The sequence below is a fragment of the Cucumis sativus genome, chromosome 6 (assembly GCF_000004075.3).
Source record: "Cucumis sativus cultivar 9930 chromosome 6, Cucumber_9930_V3, whole genome shotgun sequence".
Taxonomy (NCBI): Eukaryota; Viridiplantae; Streptophyta; class Magnoliopsida; order Cucurbitales; family Cucurbitaceae; genus Cucumis; species Cucumis sativus.
In genome coordinates, this window is record NC_026660.2 from 22,371,313 (window position 1) to 22,384,913 (window position 13,601).

At 30.8% G+C, this 13,601-nt stretch overlaps 1 protein-coding gene across 1 annotated transcript; it reads right to left on the minus strand.

The window, feature by feature from the left end:
- Window positions 1-5,828: 5,828 nt before the first annotated feature.
- Window positions 5,829-8,125, minus strand: LOC101207487 (protein LATERAL ROOT PRIMORDIUM 1). The gene is made up of 2 exons (XM_011659315.1): window positions 6,627-8,125; window positions 5,829-6,430 (listed from the first exon to the last, which is right to left on the minus strand). Exons 1-2 carry the CDS (start codon window positions 7,357-7,359, stop codon window positions 6,066-6,068), a joined length of 1,098 nt encoding a protein of 365 aa, XP_011657617.1. The 5' UTR covers window positions 7,360-8,125; the 3' UTR covers window positions 5,829-6,065.
- Between the last annotated feature and the right edge of the window lie 5,476 nt (window positions 8,126-13,601).

Consider the following 13,601-nt stretch of genomic DNA (forward strand, 5'->3'; position numbering starts at 1 on the left):
TGTTTCTTTATTGCTGAATTGGATCTTATTTTTGCTGGTAATAGTAATAAAAGCACTTTTTGCTTTCGAAGGTAGCCAAAGGGGTAATAATAATCCGACATAATCCGACAATCTAAACTATTCAATTCATGTTACAAGGGTTGAGTGGGTTTAAAATTTTGGCGTTTTTGGGTTGGATTGGGTCTTGACAACCCTAAGAGTATTCACAATCCAACATGTTTACACTTTTAATTAAGATTTAAACATGATATTACATTCTTAGTTTGACAAAAAAGTGCGATGAGACAAATTTGTTTGTCAATTTTTTCATACATTTCACAATAATATCAATACGTGTAAAAGCGTTTAGTTTACTTCCAAATTTTGAGAACACAATATTTAGAACAATATATATGCAAATGGAAGTAATAAAAGTAAAATGTTAATCAAACATACAACACCAAATGAAATAAACAAATTTTTAGCAAAGTTGTTTTTAATAAGATATTGTATTTTTTTGTTGCAAAATAATTGAAAGGAGAATTACAGCTTTTTATATACTTAGTTATAGGGTCTAAATTGTAAAAATATGAGTGAATAGACTTTAAAACTTTAGGAACTAAAATTTAGAGAAAATTATGAAGATTTTAGAACACTCAATTGATTATTAAAATTATTAGGTTTTGGGCCAAGTGTTAAAAGAAGAATTAATGGGTTCAACTTATAGTAGCCACTTGCCTAGAAATTAACTTTATAACACTCATATATTATATAGTCGGTTAGTATGTCCCGTGAAATTAGTCAAGATACATATAAGCTAAGCAATCCAAACAAACATATGAACAAAAAAAATTTATGGTAGTTAACCAAGGATGCAAACTATTTTAATCTAGTCTAAATTTTGTAGTTAATGGTTGTATTTAATTATATATTTAACTGTAACTAAATTACCCACAGTTGTATTTAATTAATGTTTCAAACATAAATTAATCACTTATGATAAATAGTAACTTACTCCTATGTTTGAGTTACAATAATATACATTTAGAAAAATCAATTCAACCCAAATTAATATATATTAGAAAAATATTAAAAGATATGGCGTTTGACAAAATATTTAAAATTCAAATAGTGTATATTCTATGAAATGTAATTTGTGGATCGTGAAAAAACCTACCTCTTTACACTGTATATTAATTAATCTGACTTGTGGACTTGACTTAACCAATCCGAAAATACTATTTGGTATAGACATTCTCAACCCTTTTACATCCCCAATGCATTTAGGTTATTTAAGTTTTCAATAAAAAAAAGACCCAAATACAAAAGTAAGGGAAGTATCAACTTTTTGATACCCATATAATAAGAAGGTATACAGAGACAATAATTTATCTGTCTCCAATAACTACAACATTATACATTCACTTTTAAAAATATATATATATTCATACACCTTTTACGGATTCATGCATGTAGAGTAGGGTTATAATTGAAGTTTTCCAGAGAGAGAGAGAGAGAGAGGAAGAAGAAAAAGTTAATGGTAGCGTGCAGGCGATGAATTAAAGTGAAGGGAAGCAGTGAAGATTCTGATGGTCAGGGAGCAGATTTGATGACAATCTCATTCCAATAATCCAAAACAAAACAAAACAAAACAAACAGACAATTTCTTATACACTCTCTCTCAGTCTCAACTCCTACTTTACTTTAACTTAACCTCCTCTCTTCTCATCCCTACCTTTTTTTTTTTCCTTTTTTCTTTTGCCGACGATTCAACTTCATTTTCACCCTAGTTTCCTACTAGCTCTACTCGCTTACGAAACCTCTTCCAAAACCGATTCGATATTCGAAAATGGAACATACTAATTGCTTAATGTTTACGCGCGGGTGAGAAAGCGTACCTGGAAAGTACATTAATTAACCTCGCCGCTCGCCGGTGAGATCGAGACTTGGCGTTACAGATCGCGATGGAAATGAGGATCATGCGAGATGAGAAGTGGATCTGAAGAGGAGATTGTTACGGAATCGGAGAAATGTGGGGAGAAGGAAGGGATGTGTAGGGTTAGAGTGGGAGAGAGAGAATAGGTTTATGTAAATACGAGCGAATTGAAGTTTGATATAATTTTATCCCAAGCTTCTTCTTCTTATAAATGAATAATACTATTTTTTCTTTATGTATGTTGAAGTTAGAAGCGGCTTTTCAAGACTATGATATTACGTTGAAAAGCGGGCACAATTTATTGTTAATCTCTTTGTTGTTTCTTCAAAACACATGTAGGTAAGAAAATCGAACCGAACCGTTTGAATGCTCCTACGTGTTAGCACGACTTGTAAATGTTTTACGACGTTCATAACATAGCTCTAATGATATAGCATGTGTTAGTAACGAAAATTTGTAGCTTTGTAGCTTGTATCTTCCGCTCCTACTTTCACTTGCTAAACAAAACAAGATTGTAATTCAACATTTATTTTGAAAAACAAAGAATTCAGTGGAAAGCAGAAGCAAATTCTACTTTTTCATAATATACAAAAACATGTTTTCTTCCATTTAAAGCATTCAAATTTATGTTTAGGTGTGAATTTGAAAATTCAATGTCTACAATTTCTGAAAAACAGAATTTAGAAATAACGAAAATAAAAATGAGCTATTTTGCTTGTTGTCTTTTTAAATCGTCTTTAAAACAAGCATACCAATCATGTTTTACGCTTTTTTATCGTACTTTTTGAATGTTGAAGACGAAAAAAAGAAATGAATCGCAAACAAAACAAGGCTTAAGATTTTAAGTTAGTGTATCTTTAGAGCTATGTGTGACCACGAACTTTGAACCAACCAAATTGTCGTCTATACTTCTACCAATTTTTCAGGAGAAGAGTCCAAAGGTGAAATTATCCAAATTAAGACGAACAATACTTGGTCACACAAACCTCAAATAAACTTCGATAGACTTTCCAATGTTATTCAAAAGCGGTATTTGTTTATGAAAACACTTTTCAAAAAGACAATAATACAAAGAAACCAATAAATAAAAGCAGTATATGTATACACATACAGCTTATACAAGAAGAGAATAAAAATAAAACAAAAGCCTAAAAAATCAATCAAATGTCTTCCATAACACTTTATCAACAGTTGAAAAGTTCAGAGAAATTTCATAGAACACAAAACAAAAGAATAGCAAATAGTCAATTCAGCTACAGAAGAGAATAATAGACTACGTTTAAAAGTTTATACAAAAGTCATTCACAAAGAGATGCAACATCAACCATTCATCATGCAATCGAATCCTTCAAACCCATATGCTTAAAACAAAAATATAGTCCTTGGATAATTTAATAAACATCGACTCTTTGACTACTAGTACATCCCAAAAGCTGTACGTTATTTTCACATCATCAAAATTGATTCGATTAGTCTAAACAACTAAAACCCTAAATATCTGAAAGTCGAAAAACGGGTAATAATCAATAATACAGAAAGATTCTTCATCTTAATTAGGGAATAGAAGGCTAGAAATGAGTCAATTTTGCACTCAAACTAAGAGGTAACAAAAAAGGTAAGAAGATGGAAAAAGAATTCAGAGAAGCAAATATGGAATTCTTGTTTTTTTTTTGTTCATTCTTCCTTTCTTTAAGACTTTCACAAAGCTCTCATTTTAAGAGCAAAATAGTGTCTCAATCAAAAACGAAACAAATATAAACCCAATTCTTCTACTACAAACAAGAAAGAAAATAACTCAAAAACATACATAAAATCACACAAAACTTAACTATCATCACATCAGTACTTAAAAACTAATTCCAGTATCATATAAATCAAATCTCAGACAACTACGATGCAACAAAAACTCAAAGCATCACAAATAACAAACTAAACATGGTAGAAATAACACGAAATGCAGATGCGTTACAGGCTGAAATTTCCATCAGACGAGCATTAAAAACGAGTAAGACCAAAGTAAACGATAGGCCTTGGCTAAGGGATGGAATGAAATTGATATCTAACCATATGATATGAAACTGGTTGGCATCCTATGTTCAAGAGAGGAATTTTTAAAAACACAAAAAGGCTTACTCTCCAATTTTTTATTGAGTAGGCGAAATGTTTAGACTAGCTAAACTGGGAAACACTGAACACACCAATAAATGGAAGCACCAAAGGCAATAAATACACACAAGAAATAAAATAAACAATAAAATGTAAAGGGAAGGGTATAATAAATGAGTCTTCAAAGCGAAGAGGAATATCTTTGAAAGCCTATAAATATAAATTCAAATAAATCAAGATCTAAAGGACCAAATAGTCAATAATATCTTATAGGTTTCATTGACACCGTGTATTGCATTGTCAAGAGAGATTAGTTAAGGTAAGCCTAACCCAACCCAAATACTGACAGATAAAGAGAAAAAATAGCAATTCCTTGATAAATATTAGTTCTTCTATACTTCAAGAAAAATCTTCACCCCATGACTATATTAATATCCGAAACCAGAAATTCAGGAAAGATAATGCCACTATTTTATGCATGTACAAAATATAAAGAAATCACAAGTGGAACTGATCAATCAAATATTTAAACCTTAACTTAAAATAACTCCAAAAAAGAAAAACAAATACTTATCCTCCCATTATGGAGCTTGGATTATTAAGCTTCCTAATCCATTAAGCGTGGCAGTGGCATCTCAATGCTCAAATACAGACAGAACAATCAGAATGTGCAGGTGTAGCAAATGTTAAGATTGTTCCCAAAGGTACCAACACTGGGAAAATACTTGAAGAAATCCAAGGAGAAAATCTATCCACTCCTTAGCATTTAAAACAAGCGCAATGCAAGCATTCAATGTGAAGCCCACTTTATAATAATAAATGAATTAGGTCAACAATGGCAAGAAACAATGGATTATTCCAATTTTTTTATTTAAAACAAACAAAAAGGCTTACTCAGCATTTGTTCAAAGGACTGTTGCCCTATTAGCATCAGACAAAACAGATGCTAAAATGTCAACAATAAATACACAACATGGTGTGCCAAATTAATTCTAAATCAATCATATATATAAAATCCATGTAAAAGTTTCAGCTAACGTGAGAAAGCAGATTTAATATCGTATCTTCAAACAATATATACATGAAATGATAATGGCAATGATCCCAGCAAAATGGTATTGTAAACAAGGAAGCAAAATGGAAACAGGTGCACGAAAAACGAGAGAAACAGTAGATTATGAAGAGAGGGAAGAAAGATTAGTAGCCAGACTATAAAGTTTTCTAGGACATAAAACATAAACTTACAATCAATAAATCAAAATTGGACACAAAAGATATACAACAGAAGCAAGAATGAACAAGACATGTTAGTGGACTAAAAGAAGTGGAATAGTGAAGGCGAAAAAGACATCATTTTCAAAGTTATCGTTTTCTCAAACATCTTATGATTGTGACACCTCAGCAGCCTTGAAAAAACCAAAGACTAAATCCATCACCGAACAATGAAATTCAGCATTTCCAGCTCCCGAAGAAGCGAACCAACCAAAAAGAAAAAGGCCAACCCAACAGAGGTTAGGAATATATTTCCATACCCATCAAGAGAAACCCCCACATGATTAAACTAGACTATTACAAGTTTTTTTAAACAAAAAAGCAGCTAGTATCAAATGAGATTGCTTTGAAAAACAAGAATTTGTTAGGCACATGAGTGAACAGTAAGAGCACACAAGACAAATATGAACACAAGAGATAAGATGACTCACATCCCTATGATTTTCATTTAATTTTTAGCAATAAAATAAGCAACAAACACTGTAGATTTAGCATAGACAAGAAGATTTGTAAGTCAAGAAAAGAATAAGAAGCATGCAAGAACAGATACCAATCCTCATAACATATTCAAGAACAGATGCCCCCAGATTTGTAAATGACTCGATTCATTATGAAAGTTGCAAGATCAGAGTTGAGAGAAATTAGTTATACACAATCAGATTAGACATAAATAAAATGAGATTTTCTAAAGATAAGATTGGTTAGTTCCCTTCCCATTGATTTGGGGAAGAATGTTGAACTGTTAAGAAAATCAGAATAATATATATATATATCAACTAATTTGATTACCATAATTTGATCCACCAAGAAAACCCGGGACGCCGCCGCTGCCGGAGCCGGCAGTATTGTAAACATCCGATGGATCAACAAGCGGGGAAGAAGATGAACCATTCCGATTATTCATGGTTCCACCGCCACCGCCACCGTCGCCTAAATGCAATTCTGATACATTAGGAAATCCGTCTCCTGCTTCAACGCCTTGATCGTACAAAAATCCTTTGAACACATGGCCCCCAATTTTCACCATCGCATGATACGCATACTCGTCGTCGCCGTCGTCCACAGCCGTCACTCTCACGCACTTGAACACCGCCTGTGCTCGTATTTGCCCCGGCAGTGCCTCTTTATTCCCAGCATCTGAACCAAAGCAAATTGAGGGAAAGAAAAATTAAACGCCGAAAATTGTTACGAATCTGACAAACAAAATAGAGCAGAATCGACACACGTTCACTAGCCGAATGTTAGGCTCACGAAACCGATAGATAACAGATTGAAAGGCATTTCGACAGAAACAAAAAATCGAAACCCTAAATTTGGAAGAATTTCCTTCTACCTTGATGACTGGAGCTCGTATCGAGGCTTCTCGGAGGAGTGGTGTTGGAAGTGGAGGTATGAGAAGTCGTTTGCGAGGGAATTAGCCGGGGTTTCTTCGCGCCGGAGGTGGACGCGGAGGAGCCATCCGCGGCAGCGGTAGCAGTAACCGCCATAAGTTGCCGTTCTCTCCGTCGAGCAGCAGGAACCCACGTGCTCTTCACGTGAGTAGCACAATCGAACCCTCGACTTCTACAGCAAGTTCTACACCGTCTGTGACTACAATCTTTCTTGGCTTGGTTACCACAGTCCTGACACGTCGTCGTCGCCGACGAAGACGAAGCCAAACCACCAGAACCCCCGATTCCACCACCGATTAACTCGTTATTAGTACCGGAAACATGATCGAGAGAACCCGACGGCGTTTTCTTTAAATAATGTTGCGTCGATTGTTGAAACTGAATCCCTCCACCTCTGTTACTACGATTACCGAAAAAATTCTCCTCCTCCACTCCAAGGCAGGGACCGGCGGTAAGTAGCGGAATAACCCCAACGCCTACACCAACGCCGAGAGCAGTGGCAGGATTGGAAACAGCGAGAGAATGAGGATCGGAGAGGAGATTAACATCGTGTTGTTGAGGATTTTGGTTGAAAGAAGAAGCCGGAGCAACGACGTAGACATCACGAAGACCAACCATTCCCATCTCGGATCCAAAGCCGTAATTGAGAGAACGCTGAGCAGCAGCGGACCACATGGAGACAGGAGGTCCAGGAGGAGGTGCGGCGGAGGGAGCAGCATTGAAACCAAGAGAAAGATCATCAGGAGGAGCAGCACGGGCGGCTGAGGAAGAGGGTGCCGCCCAATCTGCAAAAGCGCCGGAATCTGAAGGTAACCGCCTTGTAGTAGCCACAACTGAAGGTGGAGGATGGGGTTAAATATGGAAATATATATATATGTAAATATGTATATAAACAAAAAAAAATTAAATTTTGAAAGAATATATGAATAGAAATGGAGTTAAACTGAGATGGGGTTTGAAGGGAAAAAGATTTAGGGAGGTGGAACACAATCTATGTAGGTGTTATATGGGAAGTGGGGTCTTTCTCTGAATTTGTAGCAGAGAGATTTTGTAGACAGAAAAAGGGAGGGAAGAAGAGGGAGATTTTGTTTTTCTTCTTTCTTTTCCTTTTCCTTTTTTTAAAATTTTTTTTGTTCTTGAAGGGGATTTTATAATTTTGCTTCTGCTTCTGCTTCTGTTATGGCTGCTGCTGTTGCTTCTGCTTTGGGTTCTGAAGAGTGTGACAGAGAGTTTGGCTTTTAGGAGAAGCAGAGGGAAAGAAAAGAAAGTGGAGTTTTAATTAGGAGATTCATTTCTTTCCTTTCATTTTATCATCTTCTCCACCTTCCATTTCTTCTGCTTCTTCTTCTGCTTTTTTACAAAAATTAAAAACTAAAAATAATCCCTTTTTTTCTCTCTTTCTATTGTGAATATGTTTGCTAGAAAGAGAATATGAAAGTGGGGTTTTTCTCTCTCTCTCTCCAATAATAATACTCACAATTGCTCGGAGGAAAATTAAGAGGGAAAAAAGCTTTAACTCTTGCTTAGATACAGTAGATTAAACTAATAATCTGTGAGTTAATTAGTGAGACTAATGACAAATTATAACTTCAATTATACTCCATGAGTGTTTTAGCTCGATTGGTAATTGGTACTTATAATTAGGGCTATTGATGAAGTTTTTATCAAGGTTTAAGAACTAAATTTTAATTATAAAATTAAGCAAGGAGTTGAGATAGGAAAATAAAAGAAAAAAGTCCGCTCATGACACGATGACTATTAGATAGTAATTATATTATCGACCTTTAAATTTACTAGTTTCACAATTTAAAAACTTGAATGAGTGTTGCGAAAACTTATTATTTATTTTAAATATATATTTTTTATTTGAAGGGTTAGGGTTCAAATGATTGTGGCATTGAATATAGGGTATTTGTGCTATTTATTTTCCCTCCTTCGAAAACACTTTTTTATTCTTAAACCATTAATATCTTTTTTATAATTATTTTGATTTTACTTCTGTGTTTTTCAAAATAATGTTTGTTTCTATTTTATGTAATATTTTTAATTATTAAAAATTAAAAAAAAAATAAAACAAACTAATTACACCCAACAAAACCACTAAAATAAATTTTATTACATAATACTTCCTCAAATGTTTTATTTTTTACCAATTTTTAAATTAAATAAATGAAAATTATTGTAATTTTTTTCAATAAAAAAGTATAACAAAATTTAGTATAGACTTTGAAATCTCTTCTTGCTGTTGCTACTGCTAAAATAACTCATCAAATTCACATCCATTCTAATAAATTAGTTTGAAACAAAAAAAAATGTGTTTAAAATGATTTTGAGGTTCCCTAAAATCACTTTCAAAACACACTTAAGATCTACTCTTTTTCTCCTCCATAATTAATGCTTGATTTCATGAAGTATGTTTCTTTTTTTATAATCGATTAAAAACAAATAAAATTATTTTCTATTTTAATTTGAAAAATTAACATGTATATATTGTTTTTTTATATGAATCGAATTCATGATTTTTTTCACATTTTTATAGTCAAATAAATGTAATTGTGGATTTTTATAAAAAAAAAATTGTAATATGATACAAATTTTTTAAAAGAAAAAGTAAAAGTTGAATAAAAAATGGGCGCGTCATGGAGACGCACGTCGTGTAAGGGGGTGGTGAGAAATGAGAATGGAAGAAAGAGAAAGTTTATAAAAAAAAAAAAAAGAGGTAGTCAGAAGAGCGGCTAAAGTCATCCCAAATCCTTCTCCTCTCTCCATTCATTCCATTTTATTATTTCTCCCAAACCCTACATATGCTTTTTATTATTATTATTATTTATTTACTTTCTCTATTTATTTTTATTAAAAAAAACACGTTTTTAAATATACCAACAAAATTAAAACTATAACAAAAATCATTCATAAGAAATTTAGGACGTGGATTTGGTATCATAATCTGTGTTTGGAGTTCGGGTTACTATAATTTATGAGAGGGTTAGTGTTATGATATCATGATAGTACGCATTTCAGAAAAGAATTATGATAAGTAGTTTTATGATAGTATGTGTTTGGAGGAAGAATTATGAAATTAATGTTATGATAGTATATGTTTTAGGGAGGATTAGGGAACAAATGAAATAGTGAAAAAGAGAGAAAATAAGTATTATGGAAAACCTATCTTAAATCATTCCCACGAACAAGGAGCACTCCCTCGTAAACCTAAGGCCAAACACCCCATAAATTTTCTATAGTCATTCGACTTTTTTTTTACTATATTTTAAAAACGGTTATTTTTTTTTTTTGAGGATGAGTATGATAGACATAAATTATCTATCCATCATAGAAAAATATCACTGGAGACAAAAATCTATTACATTTTATTTTTTCATGAATTTTAAGGAATATGTGTTTGAGGCAGCGAGTACTAGGATTATATAACCACCGCTTGCTACGTGAAGCAAAAGGAATCAAGTTTGTAACTTTGAACTATATTCGCTACAAGTTTTATATCGACTACCTTATGTTCATGTTAGCTTTAAAGTAAACAATAGGCTTGAATATAAATATAAATATATATATATATATATATTTAAAATGATGTTCTAAATACTAAGAAATTGATATTTTTAAATGTAGCAAAGTGAACTAAAATATTTACAAAACATAGTGTTCTATCAATGACAGATATATTGATAGAGTCTAAAATCTTACTATATTTTGTTAATATTTTAATTTGTCATTCATGACAATTTTTCTTAATGTTTTTTTTTTATACATTAAAAATCATATAATACTGGTTTTTAAAATATTTGCGTTCGATCCACTTTTAAAATGATCTAAATATCGTTGTCAAAGTTTAGGGATTGTGTTGTGTCACTCTTTTTTTCCCTAGAGTTTTAGAAATGATCAATTAGGTCAATTTAAACGTATACATGTTTGAGTTGATCACGCTTATTTTTGTAATCTATCACATTTGTGTACATGATGTGATTCGTGTGGATAATTTTTTTCGTTCTAAGAGATTTTGGTTGTATTTTATTCAATGTATTTCACGTTTGAAAATCAATGCATGCAGCACTCTATTCGGTCAATCGTTTTATTGTCGTGCCAACTTAGCCTAAATTTAATGAATAGGTCTTGTCACGTTAGTACTTTTGTCTTATACTACGTTGTTCATGTTGGTTGTTTTTTATGGTATTAAATGTTGTTTTAATTGAGTTTTCTCGAGGGGTTGGTATTATTGATATTTTTTACTTTAGGGGTGACTACAAAAATTAATTAAAATTGGTGTGAGAGAAAATTATTTGATACATTTATGTGGCTAAATCATTTTAAACATTCTAACTTTTTTGTATTAAAATTCAATAATATAAATATGTGTGTATGACTAAAATATAATTAATTTAAATGGATACTCTCTGTTTGCAATTATTTAAATTTTAGAAACAAAATATCAATTTAATAAACTATTAAAAATATCTATATAAATCCAATCTTTTATAATTATAAAAAACTTACGGAGAAAACTAAAATTTTAGTCTCCAAATTTTCACGATTAAGTTTTAAAAATAGACATTTTTAGTCCTCACGTTTATAACAATAGAACTATTTGAAATTCGACTTTCTAAACGTACATTTTTAATCTCAGGCCCTAAAAAGTAGTAGGTTTACAATATCCTAAAAGTATTTTATGTTTGATTTTTTTAAAAATATAAATTATGTTTAAATTATTTTAAAAATAGTTTAGGGAGAATATAAAGTTTTGTAAGTTATTTTTCTCATTTAAAATGTCATGTAATATTTTTAAATAAAGGTATAAAGTTATTTGAATAATATTTTAAACATAATTTTGAAAGGTGAGGACTAAAAAATTGTACATTTTAAAAACTCACTACTAAATACGAGTCTATTCATATTTATTTTTAAAATTAAGAGACGAAATGAATATATCCATGGAAATGTTTTAACCATGATGATAATTTTTTTCAAATTTATATATAGTTAAAAAATAAAGTGTAAAATATATAACTTGTTTGCCATTAAATTATTATAAATAAATATTTGTAAAAAGTATATTTAGAATTCACCATTGCACTGGACTATTTTACTTGTATAAGACTTTATTTATCTATAGAAGTATAAGTTAATACATTTTCTAGTAAAAAAATCTCTCGTATATAATCAAGCCACGGTAACTCTAACCACGGGTGGATCTATCAAGGGATTGAGACACGTGCTCCCATATTCCTGATTTTTGTATTTTAGAATTAATATTAAGAATGTAATTGCTATACTTAATTATTTTGAATGTAATTGTTATATTTGCAACTATCTATAATCCAAACATGCATAAGCCCAAAAGAAAAATTATGAGTTATATTTGTCAAAAGTTAATATATATTATAAGGGAATCACATTCACATGTTTACATTAGTTTAAATAACATTTAAAATAAATAAATATATGTGTACCATTAAAAAGTATAGTCTCAATTCATTAAAGATATATTTGTCCATACAATGGATGTAGCCTATGGGGAAGAAATGATTTCACTTTCTCTTCTTACTAAAGGTATGATCATATAAAATGATAAAAATATCAATGTCTCATTATTATAATCCATCTATAAATTCACACACTTTCCAATTTACACTAATCTTTTACTATTGCTATTTATTTAATACTAAAAAATAAAAATGTACTTTTAAATGTTATGCCTTTTTGAATTTAGATCTATAATACTTAATATAACTCATGTTACTATTTTTAAAAATGTGACAAAATTTTTACTACATCTTCTCAAACAATATTCAAATATACATATTGAGGATGAGTATGATAGACAGAAAAATTGAGTTGATCGGTCAAAATTGATTTAACCGAAGATAGTCGGTTGAAGATATAAGGACGGTTTAGTTGTTGTTGGTTTGAAAAAGTACAAGCAAACAACATTTATAAAAAGTTTCAAAGGTTTAAATTGACCAATCAACCAATCAATGATCGGTTTTTTGAATGTTTATTATTGAAATACCGAGTTCGACGGATTGATAATGACGATAACGTGTAAGAAATGGAAAGTGAAAGAGTAATTAAAATCGATAAAATGAAAATTTGATGTAGGTAAAAAGTGAAAAAATGAAGAATGATAATGAGAGTAAATAGAGATTGTTGGAGAACGTGAAAGAGAAAGCTGAAAAGCTCTAATGACCTTAGCCGCACCTTTAGGGCCTTTGGCTTGGCTTTGGGGCCACGAATCTTCCTCTTCTCTTCTCCTTTATTCTCACTTCTCATCCTCATTTATTTACCTACTCCCTCTCTTCCACTTCTTTCATTTTTCAAATTTATATATATATACAAAATATACTATAGATCCAATCAGACCAGTAAGATATACATCTATAATAGTCTATCTCGATCTATAATAGATAGATTATGATATTGTTTTGTAATTTTAGATAATTTTTTATTAAAGGAATTGTTATGTATAGAAAAAAAAACTATTTACAAAATATAGAAGAAAAAAAAAAAGAAATAGATACATAGATGGATTTTACTATATTTTGTTGCTTTTGGAAACGCTCTTTTTTTTTTATATATATTTTATGTTAATTATTAAATGTTATCGTCTATTTTGTTTTATTTATTCGTTGTGTATATACTTTCACTACTTACAAAAAAGATGATTTTAATATAATCCTAATTATTTTCTCTTTTTTTTATCTCATTTATTTCGTCAAAATTTTACCATTGACACTTCACTTAATGAATTTTTTAAAATTTAATTATTAAGGAGCGTTAGGAAAAAGAAAATTTACAATATCAAGACTCGTGTCACTACATTTTTTAAATTGTAAAAATATCAAATTTAAAAACAGATAATCCTCTATTAACTATTTGATATCATTAATTACTTATCATATTTGTCA

What these genes read in the sequence shown, in the direction of transcription:
- LOC101207487 (XM_011659315.1), bottom strand. Translation starts at nt 7,359, where the DNA reads ATGTGGTCCGCTGCTGCTCAGCGTTCTCTCAATTACGGCTTTGGATCC. An exon ending in TACGAGCTCCAGTCATCAAG is followed by an intron (nt 6,431 to 6,626) that starts GTAGAAGGAAAT and finishes GCTTTGGTTCAG; the next exon opens with ATGCTGGGAATAAAGAGGCA.